We start from the raw sequence: 27,348 nt of genomic DNA on the forward strand, positions 1-27,348 counted from the left end.
ATTACCAGGAAATAGTCAGGTAAACAGACATGATAGTTCGATACAATAACTGCAAAGACAGAGGTGGGCCCAGGGACCTCTGGGACCTTTGGAAGGTGGGGGAGGAGGCAGTCAAGGAATGCTTCCTGGAGAAGGTGACATTGGCTTGGTGTTTAGTTAGTGTTTAGTTAGTACCTACCATGTGCAAGAGGGAAAGATCTGATCTCTGCCTTGCAAGAACCCATTATCTAGCTGGGGAGATGAAAAGTAGACACAAATCACATTACAAGGTGATATATATTGAAGGTGCTGTCTGTCTGCTGGAGATGGGGCAGCTTCCAGGCAGTTTAGTGACAAGAGATAACACACAGCTTGTTAGGCGAGGGTTCAGTTCTGGATCACCAGCACCTGCCATGCCCTGTGGGCTTAATAAGTAATTGTGGAAGGGAAGCAGGCTTTAGAAGGCAGCAATGGTCTCATTTTAAAAAGCCTTGCCTTAGAATCAGAGGACTCCTGGTCTGGCCCTGCCACTCATTAATTACGGGAAAGTCACTTCATTTCTTGATCTCCAGTTCCCTTAGCCACACCAATCCACCCCTGAGAATCACAGAGTCACTACCAGGTGCAGATAAGAGAATGCGCACATGAAGGGCACTTTGTAAACTGTACACCACTATAGAGACGAAAAGGCCGATCCTCACTCACGACACATGTAATGTCAGTTGATTGGACTCCCAGAACTAGCCTATGGAGTTGGTGAACTATTTCACCAATTTACAGTAAACGTAGGTATAGTTCTTTTCCAAAGGGGTCAATGCCTTGACAGAAGTTGAAGGATAAGTCACAGAATGAAGAATCTCAGAAGTTTTAGGCCACGAACCTCAATCAAAGCCAAAATCTGAGCTTTTTCTCTAGTTAGGAATGTCATAACAGAGGTTCAAAATGGATGGGATGTGAGGAAAAGGAGCATTTTTATGGCCAGAGGGAGAAGTGGATTCACTCATGACTCATCATACTTCAACTCCTAGACATTAAGAATCTTTATTAAACCCCTTTCAGGGTCTGACCAAAGCAAGCACTTGAGCCCCTGTTTATTTAAAAGGAATACTAAGCATTTTTTCCATATTAAAATCTTTGTGCATAATTCTTTGCACAGCATGGTGCAAGGCAATTGGAGAGAAGGCTAGATAAAAGATGATATTTACTGTTTTTGCTCCTAATCTCACTGCTGCTAGAGTCATTAAACCCTTAGGAGGCAGGGATAGGAACCATTGCCTTGTGGATTTGGAAGGAATTCCTATTATGCTATAATTTCAAAATCTAAGATACATCTGAAAAAGAGGTCAAAATGACCCGATTTTTCCACGTCTCCTGCCATAGAAAGGTGTCTGCTTTCTCTATAACTTCTGAAATTTGCATCTTGAAACCCCACTGGTGTGCCATTCCTTTGTTGTGGGGACTATTCAGACTGGAGCAGGGGCACCCAGATCAGTCAAGGCTTCTCTTGTTGTTTTAAACAAACCTGACATTTGGCAGGAGGAGGCCAGGGCAGCAAGTAGCAGGCTGATTAGATTTCCAGCTCTGGGTCCCCCTTCACCCTCCCTGACTGTCATTCACGCCCTCTGATCAGAAGCAGATTCGGCATGGAGCTAGCCAGGCTCTCTGGCCAGTCACAACGGGAGAGAAGGTTGTTGTTGTTGAATTCAAGTTGTATAGATTTTCCAGAATTGACCATATGCATTAATGGGAATTATTCACTTTTCCTCCGAGGCCTTTGCTTTTCCTCTTGTTCATGATTACTCTGGTCCTTAATGACAGGTAAGCGGGTGAGCATACCTCATTAGGAGCCCAGAACTCACACACGCCTCCAGCTGAAATGCAGGGGCAGCTGGATCAGGAGGCTAAAGTTTTCTTGCAAAGAGTATTGGCATGAGAGTCGAGAGACCTGAGTTCTCATGAATAAACTACAAGGGAAGAGCGGGAGATGTGATGAATCCATAGGCTGGAGGGCCTTTCCTAACTGTACTTCTGCCAAGTAAAAGGTCTTGACTAAGTCACTTCATCAATATTTTTTTTTACTTCATCACTTTTTGATGCTGTTTACTCACAATAAAAACAGTGAACATTTGCTGAATATACTGCCTGTATCAGGCACTGAATTACTTTCCACATATTAGCTCATTTATTTCTGAAAACCTTCATAGTATCTCCATTTCATAGATGAAAGCAAGGAGGCTTACTAATTTTCTACACGTTCCATAGCAGAGGAGCTTGGGGGTGAACCAGAGCCCACACTTTTAACCCTATGTGAAACTGAGACACCAAAAAACTGTGTGTGTGTGTGTGTGTGTGTGTGTGTATTGGGAGGGTGCAAAAGTCTTGAACACAGCCCCAGGTTTCCATGATGCAACAGTAGCACCTGGCAAAGGATGGCTTTCTCAGAACCAAAGGGAGGCACCTCCAGACCTATTCTGCTGGCACTGTGCGGCTGGGAGAAACGTCCTCGATGCCCATCCCATAACATCCCATCCCATAACCGAGGCACAGTGCATGACTCTTTCAGGGGAATCTGGGAGGTCAGGGAGCATTTTAATTAAAACTTCCACATGATACGAGGAGGGAAGCCAGTCACAACTAAGCTCTTCAAAGCAGGTTTCTCTTAGTGAGGGAGGAAGAAGCAAGGATCCAGAAGAGACATGAATGCCCTGTGTCCTAGCCCTCTGCAGCCAAGGATGTGCCCCCAGGTGTGAAATCAAACAGGACTCTCATTTTACAGATGAGGAAAATGAGGCCTAGAAAACCCAGGTGGCGGCGGTTCAGTTGCTAAATCACGTCTGACTCTTGTGACCCCATGGACTGTGTGTAGTTCATCAGGCTTCTCTGTCCATGGGAATTTCTCAAGCAAGAATACTGGAGTGGGTAGCCATTTCCTTCTCTGGGGATCTTCCCGAAGCAGGGATGGAACCGGGGCCTCCGGCGGTTCTTTACTGAGTGAGCCACCAGGGCAGCCCAGGGATTTACCTAATTCACATAGTCGAGGGGCCCCAAGTCTCTCTCCCTGGTGCCGTGCCCAGGAGCAGCCCACTAGGCACACCACTAATAAATGCACGTAAAGAGAGCAGAGGCCACAGACCATCCCTGTGAATGTGATATTCTTATCTCAACAGCTCCCGAGTTAGAGCCAACTTCTAAAAGGATTCAATTTAACTGAGCTTCCAAGTGTCAAAAACACCTGTTCAAACCTGAGCACCAGACACCGTGTTAAGTATTCACCTTCCATTACAAACATTTTTTCCAGGCAAAGCCATTCTTCCTAAAGAACTCAACCCCAACTGTAACTTTGGAGCAAAGAGTAAAATGAGATTTTGTATTTCTCAGTTTCTGAACAGAAAGATCCTTAGCCCACCTTTACTATAGTTGCCAAATGGACTGTTTTTCTTTTAAAGGTTGGAAAGAATTCTACTTGCCTCCCTGCCCCCTCCCCAATGTCAAACTGTTGATTGTGTGCCTGGTTTACGATGTTATTAAAAAACAAAGAGGGGTCTCAAAGTTTATAACCCACCCCCAGAGTGGGGAATTCAAAAGAAAAACTTCATGGAGTGCACTCCGTGGACCATCAGCTGTTTATATTTGATGCAGAGAAGGCAAGAGTAGCTAACTGCCTATCCCACCGAGCACTTGAATAGGACAGCCAACAGCCTGTCCACAATCAAGTCAGCAACATGGACAGAGGGCTTTGGAATAAACCAGGTTTAGGCTTGAACCCCAGTTTTTACTTGCTTTTGACTTTGAGATATCACTGAACTCCTCTGAGCTTCAGATTTTCCATCTGAATGATGGGAATACTAAGCCCCTATTTTACATGCAGTGTTCTTAATATTGGGCTTCCCTGGTGGCTCAGAGGGTAAAGAATCCACCTGCAATGCGAGACCCCGGTTCAATTCCTGGGTCAGGAAGATATGCCGGAGAAGAGATATGCTACCCACTCCAACATTCTTGGGCTTCCCTGGTGACTCAGCTGGTAAAGAATCCACCTGCAAGGTGAGAGACCTGGGTTGGGAAGATCCCTTAGAGAAGGGAAAGGCTACCCACTCCGGTATTCTGGCCTGGAGAAGTCCATTAACTTTCTCCCTTCTTGGCTTGCTAATACAGGCCAAAGATAAGCTTCCATGATTGGATTAACACAAAGATGACTCAGAATCTAGAAGAGAGAATTTTTGATCTTGGTGGACATGATGCCTAGCCCTTTGCCCACGTTGCTGGGGTTCAAGGACAAAGAAAAAAATGAAAATAGCGGAGATGTGGAATGGATGTCTGTGAAAACATATGAACGACAAATTGTAAGACTGGATCCCCTCACTCTTCCCCTCCTCTGCTCTAAATGGACACATCTAAAACAAAGCTGTGATCTAAGTACAGCCCAGATAGACGATACCCCAATTCCCACATGGCTACCATTGCTTAAAATAATTCTGGACCTTGTCAAGCTGGTAGCACATTTTTGCACCTGCAGTGAGGGCTTCACCCTCTAAGGAAAGATCTGGATATAAGTCTAGACTTTTCCCCTGGATATGAGCGACCTGGTCAGCAATTAAGAGTTTATCAAGTACTTCAATATTTATGATCTCTTTTATTTCTCACTGCAAAGCTTTGAAGCAAGATGGTCACCCTTGGCTTTAAAGATGTACCGCTTGGCAGTGGAGGGCCAGGACTAGAACCCAGGTCTCTGGACTGCGAGTCTCATTTACCAGGCGAGAGAATTAAACAATATGCCAGATCACGCCAGCGGCATTATCACTGTCAGCGCAGCAGCACAATAGTGTGGAAAAAAATACAGAAAATGCCCAAGATATTCAGTAAGGCATTTCTCCTGTCCTCCGGGGCTCAGATTTACAGCATGGTGGCTCAGAGCTCAGACTCTGGGGTAAGGGACGTGCATGCGTGCTCACTCAGTCGTGTCCAACTCTTCGTGAGCTCACAGACTGTAGCCTTGCCAGGCTTCTTGGTCCATGAGATTCTCCAGGCAAGAATACTGGAGTGGGTTGTTGTGACCTCCTCCAGGGGATCTTCCCAACTCAAGGATCAAACCTTCATCTCTTACAGCTCCTGCACTGGCAGCCAGGTTCTTTACCACTAGCACCACCTGGGAAGCCTGGGATAAGGAAGACAACTAGGTTTAAACCCCAGCTCTATCACTCATGAACCAAGTGACCTAGGCAAATTATTTTTACACTGCAGACCTCCGTTTCTTAATTTGCAGAAGAAAGATAAGGACAATATCTACACTTTGACTATTGCAGAAATAATGTATGCAAAGTATTTTAGAAGGTTGCTTAGCATACTTTTATAATACTTACAGTGTATATGTATTTTTCTATTTTAAAATATTGAGTTGGACAAAAAGCTCTTTTGGGTTTTGAATATCCCAAACGAACTTTTTGCCCAACCCAATACTTTTAATAATAGTAATAACTGCATGAAATAGTGTTAATCAAGTAATTGACCCTTGATCTTCTAAACCTCTGCTATATCAGAGAGACCATGATGTGCTGCCAGGGAATCAGACAGGTTGCCCACCGCAGTCTGGGCACTTACCGCGAGGATGGCAATAACAATCCCCACAGCGCAGAGCACAGCGTCGTTGATTGTCTCCCCGGTTTTCTGCGGATACTTGATGCTCTCGTCATTGCAGTAAAACCCCCGGTGGTAAGGCTTGATGGTGCTTGTCTCGATGATGATGAAAGGCAGGCCCGCTGGTCAAGATGGAACCATCATCACCATATAGAGGGGAGAAAACAAAACAGAGGGAAAACATCAGTGCAAAGAGGCCGAAGAAGAAGGGCCTACAGCAAACACCACCCCAGATAACAGCATCGATAGTGATGTCAATTCCTTGCCTTTGTAGTGACCTACAGCCTTCTCTGGGGCTTCCCAGGAAAGAATCCGACTATAGTGCAGGAAAGACAGTTCCATCCCTGGGTTGGAACGATCCCCTGGAGAAGGAAATGGCAACCCACTTCAGGATTCTTGCATGGGAAATCCCATAGATAGAGAAGCTTTGCGGGCTACAGTCCACGGGTCACAAAAGAGTCGGATAAGACTGACTAAGTGACCAAACAACAACAAAGCCTTCTCTACATGCACCCTCTTTCTGCCTTTACTCATAACTAAGAGATGTCGCATGATCCTCTTGTCTTGACCAAGAGCACAGAGGGAGACAGTGCAAGCACCAGGGCAGGAGCTTTCCCACTACTCTACGTCATCCTGCTAAAGTCAAAGCACGATTTGTAATTATCACTAACAAAGTTCCAAATCTAATGAGGTCTCACGATGCCTCCAAGTGCCTTCCTCTCTTAAGCCAACTACTTCCCCTTTGAAAAGCTCACCTCAAGGCACTCAGACATGGAATTCTGAAAACCCTGAAGTAAGATAACCTAAATTTGAACCCCCAGATCCACCACTTCCTAGCAATGGGACTTCTGCTTCTTTCTCCATTTTCCTGAGCCCCAGTTTCCTCACAAATGAGCTGTACTGATGCCTAAAGGGGATCAAAGCATTCAAAACTCCTAGCAGAGTGCTGGCACACAGAAGCTACTCAGTAAACAGCATTTCCAAGTCTTTCCTTTCACTGTTCAACAGGTCATTGACAAGACTGAACAGAGCTGAGCTGGGCCCTGCTGCCTGCAGACCTGGAGCAGAGCCCAAGGGCATCAGGAACACCGCGAGGCACTCTCGCAGCTGCTGCTAGTTTATCAGCGTCCAGTTCAGATGCCATTTTCTTAAAGGTCATGGAAAATAGATTTCATCACCTGCCAGGAAAGGCCCTTATAAGCCTGAAGCAAAAAGTGAAGGCCCACAATCTCTTTTGCTTGGACCAGGCAGCAGCCTCCAAATTGGTCTCCTGGCCTTCTGTGCCTCTCACACATATCCACCCATTTACTTCCTGGGCATGAGCATGTCACGGCTATGCTCAAGGTCTGTCAATGGTTCCCCACCACACAGGACAAGATGACGTCCCTAAGTCCAACCTCTGGAGTTCCCACAACCCGAACCTCCTTGACACACCCTCCAACAAAACGACACGGGACCTCTGTCTTGGTTCATGCTCTAGCTTGAAAGACACTTCCTCCCTTACCTCCAAGTTCAACACCAAGCCCCACTGCCACCTCACCAAGATGAGGAAAAGGTAAAATAAAAGTGAAAGGTGAGCCACTGAATGTCAAGACTGAGGAAGACCATGAGAAATATCTGGTCAATGATAATAGCCACTGCTGATATCCGCCAACAATGTATAAGACACTTTGCATCCATTTTTGCATTGAACCCTCTAACAACCCTGAGTTGTCATTTTAAAATCATCTAAGCACTACTATCACTCATCTCCCAGTAGAGAAAACAGAAGCTCAGAATGACTGTTTAGCTCACTCAGAGTCTCTTAGTCCACCTCCAAAGTGCCTGAATCCCCAATTTAACTTTACAAATTGGTTTCATCCATATAGGAATTTCATTAGTGGGGGGAAAAAATGTGATAAGCAGCCATTTAAAAGATAAGATTCCATTTTCATGTTTCTCCAAAAGAATTAAGCTCACATCATATTACTCAAAGGCCCAGACTGCCTTTAAAAAAAAAAAAGAAATGTACCATGAACTCCACAGTTTTTCAATGACTTTAGTCCAGGCCAGCAGTGATAAAAATGCTCACTTTCTAAAAAGTGTATTTATGTATCATTGTGCATACACACATGGATTTATTTGGTTTTATTCTTTGGATTTATTTGAATTCTACGGCTATTTATTTTGTGACCCCTAACTGCTTCCTGCTAGAACAACAATTTACTTTATCAAATTCATACTGGTGCTTTGAAAAGAAAGCCCAGCCACACACCACAGCATTGTGCCTGACCTTCAGAAAGTAAACACAGAGGGGCCCTGGAAGGCAATCACCAGCAGCTCTTGAAATTCTGTCTCTGCAAGGACGGAGAAAAGGTGGAGGAAGGCAGACAGTGAATGCATGTTCTGGCTTAGTGGCGGCAAGTGCAGTTAGCTGGTCCTCTTGGGTTGGGGGCTAGAGAGAGAAGATATCCTGTGGGCCTGAGCCATCTTCATTCCACTGCCTGAACACTTTGAAATGTGGCCAAGTTGGCTATGAAAAGGAGCTGCGAAGCCAGCAGTATGATATTAATAGTCCGCTTTTAAAGTTCCACCCGTCGTGATCAACACTGTTAGCTTCGCATCTGAGCCCGGCCACAGCCTCTGTGGTGCCGAGGAGCCAAAGCGTTGCTAATAAACTCAGGAAGGAACAGACCCCCAGTTCCTTACATTTGTGCTCCGCTCTTAGGCCTCCAACTTCTATTTTTAATAGTGTTCACATGATAGGTCTGTAAAGCATATGTTTCTAAGGACAATAAAACACATATAAGAGAGCTGTGGAGTCAGATTGAACTCGGTTAATGATTTCAACTCTGCTCGCCACTGCTTGAGCGAGTTACTCCCCATCTCACGACCCCCTTCTCATCTGCTCAATGGGAAAAATGAAGACTTGCTTTGAGATGGATGGGATGGTATAATACATTAATGTATTCACTCACTCTTCAACAAGTATTTATTGAGTCTCAAATATGCCTGTGAAGTACAAGGAATACAGGGGATGACATAAGTCCTGCCCTCAGGAAGCTTCGAGTCTAGTAGGGGAAGATAAAGATCATGGAATGAAATCAGTACAGGGAGTTGTTTTAGTTGGAAAAAACCAGGCAAGAGCATGGGGAAGGGTCAGCACAGAGTCTGGTGCACACTGTGGACACTCAAAAATTCTGTAAGGAAGAAGGAAGGGAAAGTCCCACAGAGAAGGTTAGGAAAGAAAATCTGTCTAGTCAGTTCTTTTGCACTCAACCTGGGAGCCATCCAAACCCTCTTCCTTCCTTCCTAGTCCAAGGCTTGGGGAGAGTTTCCGGTTCCAATAATATGGATGATGACCACAAGCAGACAAGAAGTTGGATCTGAATATGGTTCGTTTTATTTTCTTGAAAGGCATGGAGACAGCATTGAGAAAACCCAGTGGCCTTTTCTGTCTCCCCTGCAGACTTGTGGCATGATTGGGGGTGATGCCAGTCGAGTCTTGATTTGGCTCCAGGAAAAGAATAACCTCAGATTCCCTTTGGTTGATGGGAAAAGCGTAAATATGTCTCCCTCAATGGGGCAGCCAGTCCTCAAGTGACATAACGCCTTGCCTCTCCAGGACACAGAGATGAGGCCATTCTAATCCAAAGCAGGATCTCCATTTCCAATGTTGGCACTATCTTTATGACCAATCACTATATTTCCTGACCGTTTCATTTCAAGAAAATTCCTAGTGATAGGCACTGGAAATTGAGGTGACAGTACATCAAAGTACCTGGCCTCAAGAAGCTCATGGTGGTGTAAAAAAGTCACGAAAACAAGTGCACTAAAGTATTTTTATAGTGTAAGGACTGACCGATGTAGAAAGTACAATGACACACAAAAGGGCACTCTACAGGGGACACTACAGATGGTCCAGAGAGGAGGTTTAATTTGACACTCCTGTGAGTAGGTTTCTGGGGTCCTAATGCAGGCTTGCATGCTAAGCCGCTTCAGTCATGTCCAACTCTGTGCAACCCCATGGACAGCAGCCCACCAGGCTCCTCTATCCATGGAATTCTCTAGGCAAGAATACTGGAGTGGGTTGCCATTTCCTTCTGCCTGGGGTCCTAAATACACTCATAAAAACAGTGTAGCTTAGGGATGCAATAGGGCTTCCTAGGCGGCACTAGCGGTAAAGAATCTGTCTACCAATGCAGGAGACTCAAGAGACACAGGCTCCTTCCCTGGGTCAGGAAAAATCCTCTGGAGGAGGAAATGGTGACCCCAGCCAGTATTCTTGCCTGGAGAATCCCATGGGCAGAGGGGCCTGGGAGGGCTACAGTCTGTGGGGTCATAAAGAGTCAGATACAACTAAGCAACTGAGCACAGAGTACAGGGACTGCAATAAGCTATCAACAAAATGAGGGTCACTGCTATGATGAAAATACAATTTGAAATCTGGCCACAGAGGTGGGAGAGATACCCAAGGTGCAGAGGATCCCCACATAAACTAGCAAGTCAGACAAAGCTGCTGCCTGTTCTGTTCTCAGCACTGATGGAACTACTGAGTTGGAATACCAGCCTTCCAGTGGCCCAAAGGCCAATAGGAGAAGCAGTCATAAAAGTTAACACATTAAGTCACCCTAAGGTTCAAAGGGATTAAAGTGACTTACCAGAGTCACTGGGTCAGAAAAGCTGTGGAGGTGGATGGGCTCAAATGCTCTGACTCCTGGGCACATTCTAAAGTAAATGAGTCACTTAAAATAGAAGCACCTGTGAGTATTAATAATTAATTGAAGCTCAGCAAATCTCATGGTCTTTGAAGAAAGAAAGTGCTTTGTTTGGAACAGTCAAGGCAACAGCACTGGCTCCTGTTCCCTGAACATTTACCGTGTACTACACACGTTAGTGTCTAATATTATTAAAACTTTGAGGCCAATATCCTGGAATTAAATTTATCTATACTGAAAGATACATTATAAGCTTTTTGCAAAGCAAAACAAAAATGTAAGTGAATACACACACATACACACACACACAGACACACCCCATCTGGTGATTCTAAGACCTCGGACTCAAGCATTTCTCCTTCTTTTAATCAAGGATCAATTAACTTCCTAAACCTCCAGGGACCTCTTGGGATGTGTAGGCTGCAGGGGAGGTGAAATACGAACTCACTGACAAACACTTAATGGGCAGAAAATCAAAGCATGAAGAAAAGCCCCTGTGTTGGGTTCAGCCTTTGAAAGTTCTTGGGCTTTGAAAAACTAACACTTGGGCTGGTTGGGTGGTTTGGGGGTGGGGTGTAAAAAAACATGGGATAAGTTTTCGTGGCCCACCCATTGATAAAGTCATGTGGGAAGTGTTACCAAAGTGACCCAACCCCAGAGCCCTGCTCCCTCCAGCCACAGCTTCAAGTTTGTGCAAAATTAAACACAGCCTCCTGTTCTCAAAGTGATTTTTAGAAAGCATTTGTGAGGGTAGGAGAAGAGTGGGGTGGGAGAGTGAATGAGAAATTTTTGCACTTTTGCGTGGCTGAAATCAGAGCATCAGGGAGAGATTTTTCCCATCGTTCCTGTAGACCTTTTCCAGAACTGTCCAACTTTCCACTTCACCCAAACTGTAGTTGCCCTAAAGTGAGCCAAGTCTAGCATTCAACTAATACCTGCAGAAAGCCTACATATTTACTCACAAAATAATATTGGATAAAGAGCCCATGTACAGTCTAGGTGTTTAATGATTCTGAAACAGGAATTTATACATCTTAGCTAGGGTATAGAGTTCTATAAATTTTACTGTTTTACTCCCTTAGCAAATGGAAAATTAAGGCTCAGAAAGGTTAAGAAGTCCATCTGAAGTCAAAGTGAGCAAATGGCACCAATTCAGACCAGTACAGAAGTAGAGCTCGACAGCAGACTTCCAATGGTAAAGAATCCACCTGCCAACTCAGGGGACACAGGATGGATCCTTGATTCTGGAAATAAGATCCCACATGCCACGGGGCAACAAAAACTGTGTGTCCCAACTACTGAGCCCATGTGCTCTGGAGCCTGCATGCCTCAACAAGAGAGAAGCCCCCACACCGCAGTGAAAGATCCTGCTGCTACAGCTAAGACCAATGCAGCCAAAAATGAATCAATATTAAGAAAAACAGAGAAAAATACAGATGGACCACACTGGGCTTCTGATTCCAAAGAATTTAGAATCTAATTAGGAATTAATGTATTTTAATCTCCACAACAGCTCTGAAAAGTTACAGGCTCTTATTTTCATTTTTACCCAACAGAAAATTGAAGCCAGAACTTGTATAATGTGGCCAAGGTTCCCAAGTGAGTCAACTGGTCACTGGGATTTGAACTCAGGTCTGTCTTTCTTTTGGCTTATGTTTTCTTACTCCATGACCTGACCCTCCCTTTCTTTATAAATGTCTTCCCTGTTAAAATATGACCAACTGATTTTTTTTTAATCACTTAAGGCCAGAATGGTCAACCCAACTACTACTTAGAGGTTCAAAATACAAATATTTATGTTGCTTGTAAGTGACAGGGTTTCTATTTAAAGTAATTAATTGCTACTGGTCTTAGAAGTGTGCAAACTTTCTTTGGTTTACGATATTTGTCCAGATTTTTAGACTGGACACAATCCAGATGAGACAAAACTAAGTTTACTATGAAGGCGTTTCCCACCTTTGAAAGAGGGTGCCATGAAAAACACTTGCTGTTGGCTGGTGTGAACATTCAGTATTCTGGTCTAGAGGTTCTCTTTGACAAATGCTCAATTCTTTGGTCCTGGAAAGCTCAGGCCTTTTTTTTTTTTTTTTTTTTTTCACAGAAAGAAGATTGTCAGAACCCAAAGCAAGCACATGGTAGAAATGAAGAAAGGAATGGCAGGTCCAGCCCTGGCTCCTGGGTTTCTTGAGTCTAAATCCTAGGTCTTTAATTGGATTCCACAAGCACATATGGACAGTTCCTGAGCACTGGGCACTGGGTGAGGTGCTCAGCACACAACCTTGAGCACTGTTTTACATTCCATAACTTCAGAAAGTCTCAGGTTCCATGACAAAGAGACACCTGACTTAGTCTATTTGGGGGTATGAAAAAGAACCTTGAATGGTCTTTCTAATTTGAAAGTGCTCAACATTCAGAAAACGAAGATCATGGAATCTGGTCCCATCACTTCATGGGAAATAGATGTGGAAACAGTGTCAGACTTTATTTTTGGGGGACTCCAAAATCACTTCAGATGGTGACTGCAGCCATGAAATTAAAAGACACTCCTTGGAAGAAAAGTTATGACCAACCTAGATAGCATATTCAAAAGCAGAGACATTACTTTGCCAACAAAGGTCCATCTAGTCAAGGCTATGATTTTTCCAGTGGTCATGTATGGATGTGAGAGTTGGACTGTGAAGAAAGTTGAGCACTGAAGAATTGATGCTTTTGAACTGTGGTGTTGGAGAAGACTCTTTAGAGTCCCTTGGACTCTCAAGGAGATCCAACCAGTCCATTCTGAAGGAGATCAGCCCTGGGATTTCTTTGGAAGGAATGATGCTAAAGCTGAAACTCCAGTACTTTGGCCACCTCATGCGAAGAGTTGACTCATTGGAAAAGACTCTGATGCTGGGAGGGATTGGGAGCAGGAGGAGAAGGGGACAACCGAGGATGAGATGTCTGGATGGCATCACTGACTCGATGGACGTGGGTCTGAGTGAACTCTGGGAGATGGTGATGGACAGGGAGGCCTGGCGTGCTGCGATTCATGGGATCGCAAAGAGTTGGACACAACTGAGCAACTGAACTGAACTGAAAGTATTATAAAAGCATTTTATCCTTCAGAATAAATAAGAGCCACCTTAAAAGTCTCAGCTCTGGCAGTTTTGGCTTTTGCAGTTGGAATTTTAAAGGGCTGCCATATCCCCAAGAAGTAAAAAACAGGTCAACCAACAGTCAGTGATTTATACCTTTCACTGAGAATTCCAGACCTCTTTTGTTGCCATTATATATTTCACAAATGGGATACTTTATTTTTATTACTACAGAAAGGACTTATGATTCCTCTCCTCCAGGTAAAAATAGGTCAAGACCTCCTTTCTCTCTTTTGATGCCTCTTTAAATAAGGGTGGCAGTCCATGTACACTCATTGGGCATTTATTGTGTGCCAAGAGGTTTGGATATATCAACTAATTTAATTCTCCAATCCTCTAAATTATCAGTTAATTACCAAAGCACAGAAGGTCAGAGATTATAATTTGCCTCAGTGTCCACTGTGCTAACAAGAGGTGTAACCAGAGTATGTGATCAAATACTCTGACTCTAAAGTTCATTCAGAGATGGGGCCAGTGAGCCTGCCCTTCTTAAGCACACATGAACTCTGTCTATGCAGATGGTTTGCAAGGAGGTTGACCTTAAACAAGGACTAAAAAGTAAAGCCTGAGACGTTGAGATGCATTTGTACAGATCCAGCTACTCTCAGTCTCTCTTATGAGCCAGAGATGTTCATTTGCAACATACTGCCCAGAACTAGGACATGGTAAGAATCACATGTGTGGTTTCACAGTTCTTAGGTAAATGATCACCTCTGATCTGCCTGACAGTTCTGGAAAGTAATGTTTTTAACATCTGGATTAAACTATCACTGGCAAACTCTGATTCAAGACCTGAATATCTTTTCTACAAAGGAGCCACTTAGCCATGTAACCCACTCTGGCAGAGTTACTTTTTTCCAATTTAACCAGAAATTTTGGAATCAGGCAGACAGGATTCTACTTCTATCACCTGTTATGCTTACTGTATGACCTTGGGCATGTCACTTGACCTCTTTGAACTCCATTTCCATCATCGTGCAATAGTTCTCAACATACAGAATGGATTGGGAGGACTAACTGAGACAACTTATAAAGCATCCAGTAGTCACTTGGCTCTGTAAATGTTACTTCTTGCTTCTGTATGTGATAGGAAGCCACAGAAAGCTTTTAAGCAGGGACAAGACATGATGAGAGTTCTGTCAAAAGCCACAGCCCCACCAGCCCCTTTCCCAATGCAATCTGATCCCACGGGAAAAGCATGCTCATAAAATCCTTTAATTCCAGGGACTTCTTGGGATTGTGTAAACAGAAGGGGTTAGCAGGACCTGGCACCCTGACACAGAGAAGAAATATCACAGCAGGCACCCTGCCCCGCATTCTTGAAGATCACAGGAGGCTGAAGGGGAGGTGTAATAAGGGTGAAAAGCACATCTTATTTTTCCAACAGTTAAACATACATTCGTCAGCAGTGTGCTCTCATCAGAGTCATGCTATCCAGGTGTACACAAACACCAAGTTCACGTGGTGGTACAATAAACAACACGGGGACTGGCAGGACATCAGACACTTTAGAGATAGTCAAAAAGCAAGGCTGGAGCCAGATGCAGCGCCAAAAATGAAGAACTGAGGTGGATGCTTGCAAGAATAAAAACAAGCTGGCAGGTAATCCAAGGCCATCAGGGCACTTTAAGCCAACTCATACACAGCCCTACCAAGTTCTAGGTCAAAGTTGACACACTGGCAGCCCAAGGCCAAATCTAGCCTTCAGAGATCTTCTGTTTCCCCCCGCCCCCAGTCTTTAAGATATTTTAAAATTCATTATTAATATTTAATAACAGGAGGTCTTACATAACATTCAGATTTCAGCCTCTTTTATTTATTTATTTTTGGTCTCACTGGGTCTTCATTCTGCACAAGGGTTTTCTGCAGTTGTGGTGCTCAGGCTTCTCATTGCCTTGGCTTCTCTTGTTGAGGAGCATGGGATCTAGGGGTGCGAGGGCTCAGTAGTTGTGGCTCATGGGCTTAGTAGCTCCACAGCATGTGGAATCTTCCCCGACCAGGAACTGAACCTGTGTCCCCTGCTTTGGCCGCAGACTCCCAACCACTGGACCACCAGGAAGTCCCAGATTTCAGCATCTTAAGCCAGCTCTACTGTCCAGTGGCAATCAATGTAGGTAGTGGTAACTAGCTACACAGATTCTCCATGCACTACCATGCCCTTCTGTCCCCCTGATACCAAGGCTACATCTTGGTTCCATTCCCATTGAGTTTGTACTGTCAATCTTCGTGTAACTGGTGCACTTCAGTCATTTATGTTAATAGTAATATCTGATCCCTGGAGATGTTTGGTTTTTCCACCCCTGCTCTGAAGAATATAAAGTCTTTAGGGGAACCCAGAAAAACAGAAACAATGAACACTTGATTCAACTTATCATCTCCTCCGTGGTAAGTGATGGCCATATTAGACCCAAGTGCATGGGTATGTACATAGGTATGTCAAAGACTTAACCAAAGACTGTGCCTCCTATCAATGTTTTCAAAGCCAAACATGGTGTCAAGTCACCATTGCAAGGCAGTTAATAATAGCTGCGTATTAGACATGAGGAAACTGAAGTTCAGAAGCTAAGTGATTTGCCAAAGATTTCACGGTTAGCAAAAAGAATGAGGTAGGAAGCCAAGGCTTGTTGAACAACAAAGTTCTTTGCAAGTTTATTCAATGAGGGTGGCAGTGGGGCCAGAACGAATCTGCCTTACTGGCAAGTTAAGGAAGGTGTACGTGTTAATAAATTACATGGTTATGCTTCAGGAGAAGGAAGTAAACACAACTTACACATGTCTATGTAATATACTAGGTGAAGTTATCAGAGAGTTCTATTTTTCAAGGCAATAGTGTTAAAAAAAGAAAAAGCCTCTTTCTGATTAGAAGCTCATTCATGCTAAAAAGTAAAAGCCAAGTGAGAAGGAATTTATAAATAAAAATCCACCAAATAGTTGCTGGTAATTACAAATCTTACTCTAGCGGAGTCAGGAACATTATAGTAATATGCTGGTAGAGTTCTGAAACTACAAGAGATCCGAGGCATCAGTTATTCCATTTCAGTTCAGTTCAGTCACTCAGTCGTGTCCGGCTCTTTGTGACCCCATGGATTGCAGCATGTCAGGCCTCCCTGTCCATCACCAACCCCCGGAGTTTTACTCAAACTCATGTCCATTGAGTTGGTGATGCCATGCCAAGCATCTCATCCTCTGTCATCCCCTTCTCCTCCCACCCTCAATCTTTCCCAGCATCAGGGCCTTTTCAAATGAGTCAGTTATTTGCATCAGGTGGCCAAAGTATTGGAATTTCAGCTTCAGTATCAGTCCTTCCAATGAATATTCAGGACTCATTTCCTTTAAGATGGACTGGTTCGATCTGCTTGCAGTCCAAGGGACTCTCAAGAATCTTTTCCAACACCGCAGTTCAAAAGCATCAATTCTTCAGTGCTCAGCTTTCTTTATAGTATATTCCATTTACTAGATGGGAATACTGAGATCCATCACACCCTAGCATCGTGATTACTCCTTTCTGGGAAATCTCTTCAGAAAAGGGTCCTTACTTTATCTATCTCTGTATCCTCAGCACAAAGAATAATCCCTGGCACTTAGTGGTGCTCAACAAACATGTACTGAATAGATGTATAGGAAAGCGAAAGCGAGCGAAAGTCACTCAGTCGTGTCCGACTCTTTGTGACCCCATGGACTAGTCCATGGAATTCTCTAGGCCAGAATACTGGAGTGGGTAGCCTTTCCCTTCTCCAGGGGATCTTCCCAACCCAGGGATCGAACCCAGGTCTCCCGCATTGCAGGCAGACTCTTTACCAGCTGAGCCACAAGGGAAGCCCGATATATAGGAAACAGACTAAAATTCAGAAGAAAAGGCTCCACCCCTAACACACTTTATGATCTGTGAATCCTCCCCGCCATACTCCCTTCCTTCTGAACTTAATCTAATCTCTTTCATATCCCTAAATCCTGTTTTTTGAACACAGTCTCCCAAAGCAACACAGTACCCTCATAAAGCACAGATGACTGTACCGGAATAAATTATGGAGAACCTAACCAGCTTCAAGTACCAAACGGGTGGTTAGACTGGATAATCTTTAAGACAGTTAATCTTCAGAGTTTCCCAGGTGTTTCATGCCTTGGAACTATCAGAAAATACTAGGAAGGGGTAAAGTGAGGAGGCTGCTGCGGTGATTCAGCACCTGGTCCACCCTCTCCTGCCGGCTAAGGGCTAAGGATCGATTTCAGCACAACTCGACCTAATCCAGTTGCTCTGATCTTGTTGGGAATTTCTGCCCTGAAGAAAGTTCCCAGTAAGAGGAAGAGCACAGATTTCAAGAAAGCAACAGACCTGGATTTGAAAACCAGTTTTGCTACTTATCATCTAAGCAATCTTCAGCAAATTGCTTAACTTCACTGTGGCCCAGTTACAAAAAAAAGGACGCCAAGAGCCACTTTGAAGAGCCGTGAGAATGAAATACCACATTTAATCAAGGTATTTATTAAATGTACCTTTGCATTTAACACAGTCCTAAAAATCTACTCTCTGGCCGTTTCCACGATACCAATTAACCAGCTTGACTGGTTTCCTCCAGAAGGTGGCTGGACTAACCTGGACAGGGCTGTGTCAGCTCAGACAAGGACTGTCACGCAGGTTGCCCAAGATGACAGCAATTCCAGTGCGCGGCTGAGAAGACAGCCCTCACCCCAGGAGCACCCTCCCCACTCCTGGCCCTGTCAATGTTCCTTTTGTAAAACACAGAAACCTTCTTCAAATCTGACAGCTGCCACCTGCACAAATAATTCAAGGATGTAATTTTGTAACTGAATACAAGCCCTGAAAGCTGAAAAGTTTGAAGTCCAAAATAATCCCTTTGACCTTCTGCCTAAACACTCACTAATCACTTTTTAATTTGTAGTTTATTTCCTCTCTCTGTGCTGTCCTTCTAGGCCATATTTTCGTTTTAGACGTATCCAGGGAGTGAATGGCATTACAGAACACCTGATTAAAGTACAAGTCAAACTTCTCTCCCAGACATCTGAGGCTTGATGCACGCCTCACTGAGTTCTCCAAATTGGACTGGGTGGCAAGAAAGTGAAGAAGAAAAAGCCTGCTTTGAAGGAGGAAACTCCTCACTGAGAGAATTATGAGCTACAGAAATTAATAAGAAGTGGTCTCTGCCCTCTAAGAAGCCATACTCTGGGGACAACTACCCATGATGCCACGTGACGGGAACTTCCACGGAGGCATTTCTAAAATATTCAGGGTGCATGGAAGACGCCCTTTAGCACATGACTTGGCAGCCAATAGGCATGCAATACCGGTTTATTGACTAGCCCAGTAAATGCATTTCAAAGATTCCTTGCTGTCATTCCAATGCCAATTTTGTACTTAAGGCAATACAAAACAGAAAAGAAAAATCCAGAACAGGAAAGCCTCTCCCACCCCCCACAAACTGCTTCAGTGTTTCACCCACATCTCCTACCTACCGTTTACCCTTGAGAAAAACAGAGAAAAGTAGTGTGAGGGAACCCACCTAATTCCTGAAACTCAGATACTGAAAAGATGCAAAAAGAGAAAAAACAGAATTTAAAATGTTACTCATTCCAGAAAAAATCTCTTCCTTGCAGGAAAAAAGTTTCTAACTTAATCATCACTCAATTCAGTTCAGTTCAGTTGTTCAGTCACATCCGACTCTGCAACCCCATGGACTGCAGCATGCCAGACTTCCCAGTCTATCACCAATTCCTGGAGCTTACTCAAACTCATGTCCATCGAGTCAGTGATGCCATCCAACCATCTCATCCTCTGTCATCCCCTTCTCCTCCTTCTCATCACTAGGATCACTGTAAGTTGTAGTAAGTTGAAGGTAGATCAGTATATTAGAGTCATTCAGCTTTGTTTCTATTCTAGTAAATTAGCCTACTGAGTAAATTTCACCTACTGAGCAAGGAGGAGTCTTGAGTAGTCTGAGCTGGCTCAGCTCGACCAATATCCTGGAAGGAAAATGATCTCCACACTAGTTTTTAATTCAGTGGAGTAAGGCCTGGTAGTAAAAAGACAGCACAAGTGAGTTTGGGGAATTTAAGTTTCTCTAGCTAAAGAGTTAGTCACTTAGTCGTAGCCACTCTCTGCAACCCCATGGACTGTAGCCCTCCAGGTTCCTCTGTCCATGGAATTCTCTAGGCAAGAATACTGCAGCGGGTAGCCATTTCCATCTCCCGGGAATATTCCCAACCGAGAGATCAAAACTGGGTCTCCAGTATCGCAGGTGGATTCTTTACCGTTTGAGCCACAGCTAAGGCCACCTTAAAAACAAATACTAACAAATGATAACTAATAATGCTGCTGCTAAGTCGCTTCAGTCATGTCCGACTCTGTGCAACCCCATAGATGGCAGCCCACCAGGCGCCCCCGTCCCTGGGATTCTCCAGGCAAGAACACTGGAGTGGGCCGCCACTTCCTTCTCCAATGCATAAAAGTGAAAAGCGAAAGTGAAGGTGCTCAGTCATGTCCGACTCTTCGCTACCCCATGGACTGCAGCCTACCAGGGTCCTCCATCCATGGGATTCTCCAGGCAAGAGTACTGGAGTGGGTCGCCATTGCCTTCTCCTGATAAGTAATAATAAAAATGTTTATTCATCAGTACTAACTCTGCTGCTAACTATATCATCACACTTCAGCTCACTTGGGTTCTATTTCTTCATGGAAACTTTGACAGAGGCATTTCTAAAATATTCAGGGAGCATGGAAGATAGCACATGACCTGGCAGCCAATAGGTATGCAATCCCTAGTGCAAAATGAAAGAGGTGGTCCTACCAGGTATCTAATGGACCTTCTGGAGCTGTCACCTTTATCCAAGGAGTGCAAGGCAATTTTTGAACAAACCAAAGGCTTTGTTTCCATGGCATCCTCACAGAGCAGATGGGCATCACCTCCTGTCCATTATCCCAGCTGGGGCCACTGGGGACCAGGCTATTTTAAGTATGTGAAATTTCAAAGATGCTCATTTATAAAAATAAAGAGCCTCAGAAAACATCCCCAAATCTGCCGATCTTCAGATACAAACCAAATTCAAGATGGGCAGCTCTTGGCTCAGTCAAAGAAGTAGATATCAACAACATTTCAGTGTGGATTAGAGGCGGGGGGAATTAGCATCAGTTACTCCTGCAAACTGGATACCATTCTGGGCAGTTTGAGCTGCCTCTCATTTGTGAAAGTGAAAGTGTTAGTTGCTCAGTTGTCTGTAGCTTCATGGACTGTAGCCCGCCAGGCTCCTCTGTCCATGGGATTCTCCAAGCAAGAATACCAGAGTGGGTTACCATTTCCTTCTCCAGGGGATCTTCCCAACCCAGGGATCGAACCTGAGTCCCCAGCATTGCAGGCAGATCCTTTACTGTCTGAGCTATCTAAACCACCCAGCAATCCTTTCCAGTAAACAGTACCCGCTTGATTTTGCAAAGGCCAGAACTGAAGATGAGAAATAAGTCCACAGAGCAGCAGTGCAGGAATGCTGCCAGGTCAGGCTGGCTTTGCACAGTGCCCCGCAGCCATCACATTTCCTATGTGTAGGCGACTTTGACTGGACCTCCAAAGGGGTACTTCTCATAAACTGGTCAGCCCTCCTTAGCTAGAAATCCTTGTGCGCTGGGGCCACCCTCTGCTGCTCTGGCCCCGCCCCATCCCCACCAGGATCAGGGAAACAAAATGTGGGCATTCAGATACACGTGGGAGAGCCAGCAGCAGTAAAGAACTCCTAGGTGGCTTGCTATAGGAACCCTATTGTTCCAGAGGGAAGCTCTTGTGCCAAAACTCTGCAGGAAGCCACTGCTCCATGATGCATTTTTCAGCTGTGAAGAGAAAGGGGTAGCTCCTGGGATGTTTCTTCAACGGTTCTGGAAGCCAGGCCCTTAATCCTTGCAAAGCAGCAAGGAGCCAGCTTCTCTCAGAGGGACAGAATGTCTAGAGTCCTTCTTCCAAATAAAAACATAAAAAGAACTCGTCAATGTCCCCTTTACAACCTCTCAAAATGTATGAATCAGGAAAACAGGGAGTAGAGGATATTGAAAGCCCAAGGGTTGGGGGGGCGTTCAGGCCTTCTCTGCTCCCCTCTTTTCCTCATGACCCTGCCCACTGACCTCTCTATTGCAGTAAATTACAAAGCCCCCACTGTTCTCTCTACCCATCCTCCCCCGAACCTGTCCCCCTCACACACCCCCACGCCCCCTCCCCGCACCCCCCCCCCCCCAACACATACACTTTCTTAAAAGGGCGAAATGCCAAATAACATTATTCTCCTTCACCATGGTATTGCCACGAGAGCTGCCTGGTATGTTTGCCTGAAAAATGGAAGGTTTTCATGGAAATCTCAGGCTCCACTACAGCTCACCCTTTGTGGAAATGGACTTGCAAAAAAATGGAAGGAGCCCCCACAGAAACCTAATTGGGCAGACAAGAGCAGAGGGCAAGGCCCATGGAATGGTTGAAAGGCTCCAGGAATACTTGAGTGTGCCTTTGGCAGCCCTTAGAAGGCCTTCGCACTCCAGCAAAGCCCCTCTCTGCAGCCCCACTCTGTCCACTGTGCCCCTCTGCACAACATGGCACCCTGTAAAGGTACCACGCCTCTGGGCAGGGACCCTATTATCTAACATGAGTGGGGAGGGGAGGACTTACAAGACATATATTATCCAGGTATGCAAACAGGTATGTCTGCAGGTGCTGTAAATCACAGAAAACTTTCCTTCACTGCCCAGATTAACCAGCTGAACACCAAGAAAAATAAAAAGGGTCTTTGGCCTTTGGTGTGGTCTGGTGGCAGTTTGGAGGGAGCAGACTCAGGTAGGAGTCCCTCTGACACATGTGGCAGAGTAACCCTGGACTCGTGAGCTCTCAGGACATCTGCGTCCTCCCTGGCAAAACAGATCAGGCAGTTTGGAAGGGCTGCTGTGAGCATTTCCTGAGATGGTGTATCACACAGCCCGGTTCCAGCAGATGGGCTCTTAACGTTTCTTCTTCCCCATCCCACAAGCGCACAAAGGGGAGGGGGACAGATTCCTAAGAACAGGACAGGACCTGTGAGAAATCATCTCTCCCGTCGTGCTCCAAGGACCTCTGAGAGCAGAGCTGTGTATGTGGGCTCTGGCCTGTCCATCAAGATGACAGAATGGGTCTTGGGGAATTAATTATTCAACAGACTCACCCTTCACAAATCCCATCCAAAGGAATGGTTGGATGCCTTTTAGTACACGGACTATACAAAATACTGAAAGGCCAGCGCACTTCAAAAGCCTCACAAAAACCCAGGCCTGAGTTTGGCAGGAGTTCCTCAGCCACTGGGTTTTTCTGTGTGTGGTTTATAATAACATGCAGACCTGATGCCAAGTCCTAATCTATTAAGGGACTGCCAATTAGCAGGAGGCTTAGAGCTGCAGGTTTGAGAACTGGGGAGCAGGTCTAATTAGGCTTGCAAATCATTTCTGCCCATCGCCCCTCTCCATCTGACCCAGGCTATACTGGCCAATTGTTCTGCATACATCCTTTCCGTATTCCTCTGCACACACCTCTTTGTGGGTGTGTTTGTGTGAAGGTTCCAGGCCTGAAGATCAGTGCTTATTTTCATGTCTGTCTTTAAGAGTGACATGGAGGATCAAACAAGATTATCTTCTGGATAGTGACTCTCAGATTTGGTCAATCATCCAAACCATCAGGGACACTTATTAAAAAACACATTCTGGGCATGGCCTAGAACCCACTTGATAACTCAATGAGACTTTCTGGGGCAAAGGCCTGAAAGTTCCCATTTTTAATAGGACCTCAAAATGATTCTATCCCAAGGCAATCTGGGAATCACTACTCTAAAAAGCATAAACAAAATTTTAAATCATATTGAATATCAAAGGTTTACTGAGCACCTGTTGTGTGTTGGAGCTGGGAAATATCACAACGAGTAAAGCAGGGTTCCTGCCCTCAATCAGCTCTCTATTTAGGGGGCCAGTAACATTCCCATAGAAACCCTGTCTTTCCTACTAGAGCTCCTGGGAGAATCCACACCTGCAATCCTCCTCTCACATTCTCTTCTGCCACATCATAAACCTAGCTTTCTAATGTTTTTGCTGAAATGGCTCTGAAAAAAACCCAGAATGATTTCAGACACAAAACATCAGAGGCTTATCTTAGGAGGGGAGGGGAGGAAAAAACCTTAAAAAACATATGGTTTCAAGATACAGGAGAAAATACATACTTTAGGACTGCCTGGTCTAAAGACAGAAACAGAGTGGAGAGTAATGTTAGGGAGGTTTTGCGCAGCAGAAGCAGCCCACGGCTGGGTCTTGGAGCCCAACACTGGATACTTCCATGTCTTCAGAAAGTCCCTTTTCTTCACCAAGCCTCCTTTTCTATTAAGGAGAGGAGGCTGCACTACTCAGTTATATCTCAAAGCATATTTGGCACAAACTGTTTTCCTTGGAGCTTACATCAGAGTTCACTTTTGAGTTTCAACAGGGAAATGTACAACCTAGAAGAACTAGAGTTCTCCAGAGCCCTCCCTAAGAAAACCTAGCCTGAATGATCTCTAACCAGTTCCAAAATTATGTTTTGAGGATATGGCTTTCAAATGAGACTGATTTCCTAGCCATCAGTCTGTTTTTTTTATTTATCTTTTTTTTTTTAAATCCTATCCTATTAGTTGGTAATGCCATTCAGTCATATAGTGCTGGGTGCACTGCAGAGACTCAGAATAAGGGGATATGTGTGGGGTAGACAGCATGGCCAGGCTGTGTTTGAGAAAGAGCACCCTGGTGGCCACAGGGAAAAGGGGTTGGAGCATAGGACTTCATATCTAAAGCTCCCTGCTTATGATGCATGACCAAGCATCTTCCCAAGGAAAAAATCTGTATTTTCTAGACACATCTCCATTAGCCCTTAAAAAGAGATACGAAAGCCTTGACACCATGCTAGGTCCTGGAGAGCGCAACCCTAACAATCACTGCCTTCTCTCCAGGAGTGGCCAGGGCTGTTCCCCTCTTTGTTTCCTGCACCTCTATGAAACTCACTGCTAGTTTCAGACTCTCTCAGGTTATCTTAACACACAGCACTATTCAGGAGCATAACTAGGTATAGACAAGAAGTATGCAGCTAAAGGGAGTGGCAATCTATCTGTTGGCTACTGAAGAACATGGCAAAGAGTAGCACGGTGTGGATTTCAGAGTCAGACACACCTGAGTCCTGCCTCCACCTTAAACACATCAGTTAACTCTCCATAGGGATATGACATGAAAAAGATATGATATGCAAAGATGCTTCATATAATGCCAGGCACACTGAAATGCTCAATTAATATTACTGGTATCATGAATATGGGATGGTGTGTCTTCTCTAAGACGGAGCGAGACAAGTGTTACTTTGGTCCATTAAGAAATCCATTATGAGGACCTGTCTGGTGGTCCAGTGCCTAAGGCTCTACCCTCCCAGTGCAGGGGACCCGGTTCAATCCCTGGTCAGGGAGCTAGATCCCACAAGCTGCAACTAAAGATCCTGTGCGCCACAACAAAGACTGAAGATTCCATGTGCTGCAACTAAGACCCAGCTTAGCTAAATTAATAAATAAATATATTTTTAAAATGCATGATGTACTTCACATATAGTTACTGAACGTGTATCTTAAAATCACCAAGCCTCTGGTTTCTTTATGAAATGGGAGTGGGTAACTGACAATACAGATGATTAAGAAAAGCACAGCGTTTGTGGTCAAATAGATTTGAAGCTCAGCTCTTTCTCTGTTTAGTCCTGTGATACTGGGTAAGCTGCTAACCTCCTCAGGAAATCTGCAAACTGGGGTCAGTAGAGGGGTTACTGTGAAGCTTGGAGGTACAGTACCATCTCAGAGTGCACTCAATTCATGAAGCTATGGTTATTCCCATGGTCTCCCCACAAAATACATTAGAATGAAGAAAGATGATGGGGGTAGCCCTATGTCTCTATGTGGGAGCTTTCCTTTCCTTTAAAGCAGGCAAGGCCATCAGTATATGCAGAGTTTTCTAAAACACCAACATCTTTTCAATGTTTGATTATTTCCAGCTAAAAGAAAATAATGGGATTTTCTCAGCACTTCATGTTGGTTTGTATGGAATGTCACTTGGATCTTCCTTGGTTCACATCTATTGAGACTATGTGTTCACTTTCTCTTCAATCACTTTTGCCCAGTAAATATTTTTATGCACCTGCAAAGAACAAAGCACAGAAAAGAGCAACTGGGGTGATGCAGTGATCATTAAGTCAAAGTGTTTGTTTGTTTGTTTAATTCATGGGAGGAAATTAAGAGTAGTAGTGTCTTGCCTAAGTGCACTCAATGACAAAAGGACACAGGTGCCCATACACTGACCAACTGCACCACGATGGGCTACACCAGCTGACTATTGTTGTGCTGGCCCCAGCCTTCCCTGGGGCAGCTTGCCATAGTCACTAACCCAGGAGAAGGAAAATGAAAAACCTAAAAGGAATCTACAGGAAAGACAGACAAGATAAAAACTGGTGATCCATATCTAATATTGATTGATTTTGCTATAAAGTGTGGTCCAATTGCCAGACAATTACTGGGATACTATAAAGCCTACCAGTCATTGTATTCCCTGGTACTTTCAAATAAGAACAGAAGAATCTGTGTAACAGGCTTAGCAGATGCTTCAGAGCAATAAAACATTTTAACTAAGCATAATGTGCTATACTTGACTTTATTTTTAAATAACATGATCTATACAGGTTTCAGCTGTTCAAATTCAGTTAAATTGATCAGTTAATAACCATCAAACTTATCTCATGATAAATAAATAAACTCAGATAAAGGAAGATTTTTTTCCCCTTTTCTTCATGATATTCTCAGTTCATGCAGAGAAAACAGGATGTGATGATAGCACATGACCTCAGAGTCATTTAGGCCGAAAATCAAATCTCTAGCTACTTGGCTTGGGCCTCAATTTTCTCACATATAAATGGGAGGTGTTAGAGATTGAATTGTGCCTTCCCCTAAGTTTCATATATTGGAGTCCTAACCTCCCAGGGCCTCCAAGTGTGGTTTTACTTGGAAAGGGGGTCTTTGGAGAGGTAAATCAAGTTACAGTGACAACAGTAGGGTGGGTCCTAATCCAATATGACTGGTAACCTGCAGAAAAGGGATATTTGGATCCAGAGGTGCAGGCAGGGTGCACAGGGAGAATGCCATGTGAACATGAAGACAGCCATCCACAGGCCAGAGAGAGGTAGGGAGCAGACCCCTGCTGCGTGGCCCTCAGGAAGAGTCCCCTGCACCACTCTGAGTTCAGACTTCCGTCTCCATCTCTCTTAGACAACACATTTCTGCTGTTACAGGCATCCAAGCAAACGGGGGGCAACAGTGCCTCCCCCAACAGAATTTTGGTCTAGGGGAGCAGGATGAAGGAAAAGAAAGAGGGTGAAAGAGAAATTTGTGTGATTAAAGGATGATGCTTGATTCTGAATGATTGTAAAGGGTCATACAATCAAGCAAAGACAAAGTAACTTTCATTATGGTGACTATTAGCAACACAGAAATAATCTAAGTAACTGAAAGAACATTAAATAAAAAATGATTAAAAGGGAATATGCCCAATAGTAATAATGTTTGTGCAAGTTGGTGAATTATACATGATCCTCCCTCTTTTCCCTATATTTTAGGTGATGTAGTTTAACATATCAGTGTTGAAAGACAAATTTACCTTTAGAAAAAAGGCTATAAAACTTATGTGAGTGTCAAAACTGACTTGGGTTTTTCTATTTTGTTCAATTTTTACTGAACAACTTATATGTACTGGCCCGAGTTAAGCACTAGAAATAGAAAAGTAAGAAAAAGAAGGTCCCCACCTCAGATTTCACTGTCAAGGTTCTACATAAACCCTCACTTATTCTTTATAT

The 27,348-nt window shown here is 44.3% G+C and overlaps 1 protein-coding gene across 2 annotated transcripts in view; it reads right to left on the reverse strand.

Annotated features, from left to right (window-relative positions):
* The window catches only part of PLPP3 (phospholipid phosphatase 3), an 87,836-nt gene that overhangs the window by 37,618 nt on the left and 22,870 nt on the right, over window positions 1-27,348 (reverse strand). For both annotated transcript variants that reach the window (XM_069592655.1, XM_069592664.1), the window contains exon 2: window positions 5,575-5,732. In XM_069592655.1, the coding sequence (XP_069448756.1) occupies window positions 5,575-5,732 (158 nt within the window). The remainder of the gene's footprint in view (window positions 1-5,574; window positions 5,733-27,348) is intronic.

Source organism: Ovis canadensis, chromosome 1, assembly GCF_042477335.2.
Source record: "Ovis canadensis isolate MfBH-ARS-UI-01 breed Bighorn chromosome 1, ARS-UI_OviCan_v2, whole genome shotgun sequence".
Classification (NCBI taxonomy): Eukaryota; Metazoa; Chordata; class Mammalia; order Artiodactyla; family Bovidae; genus Ovis; species Ovis canadensis.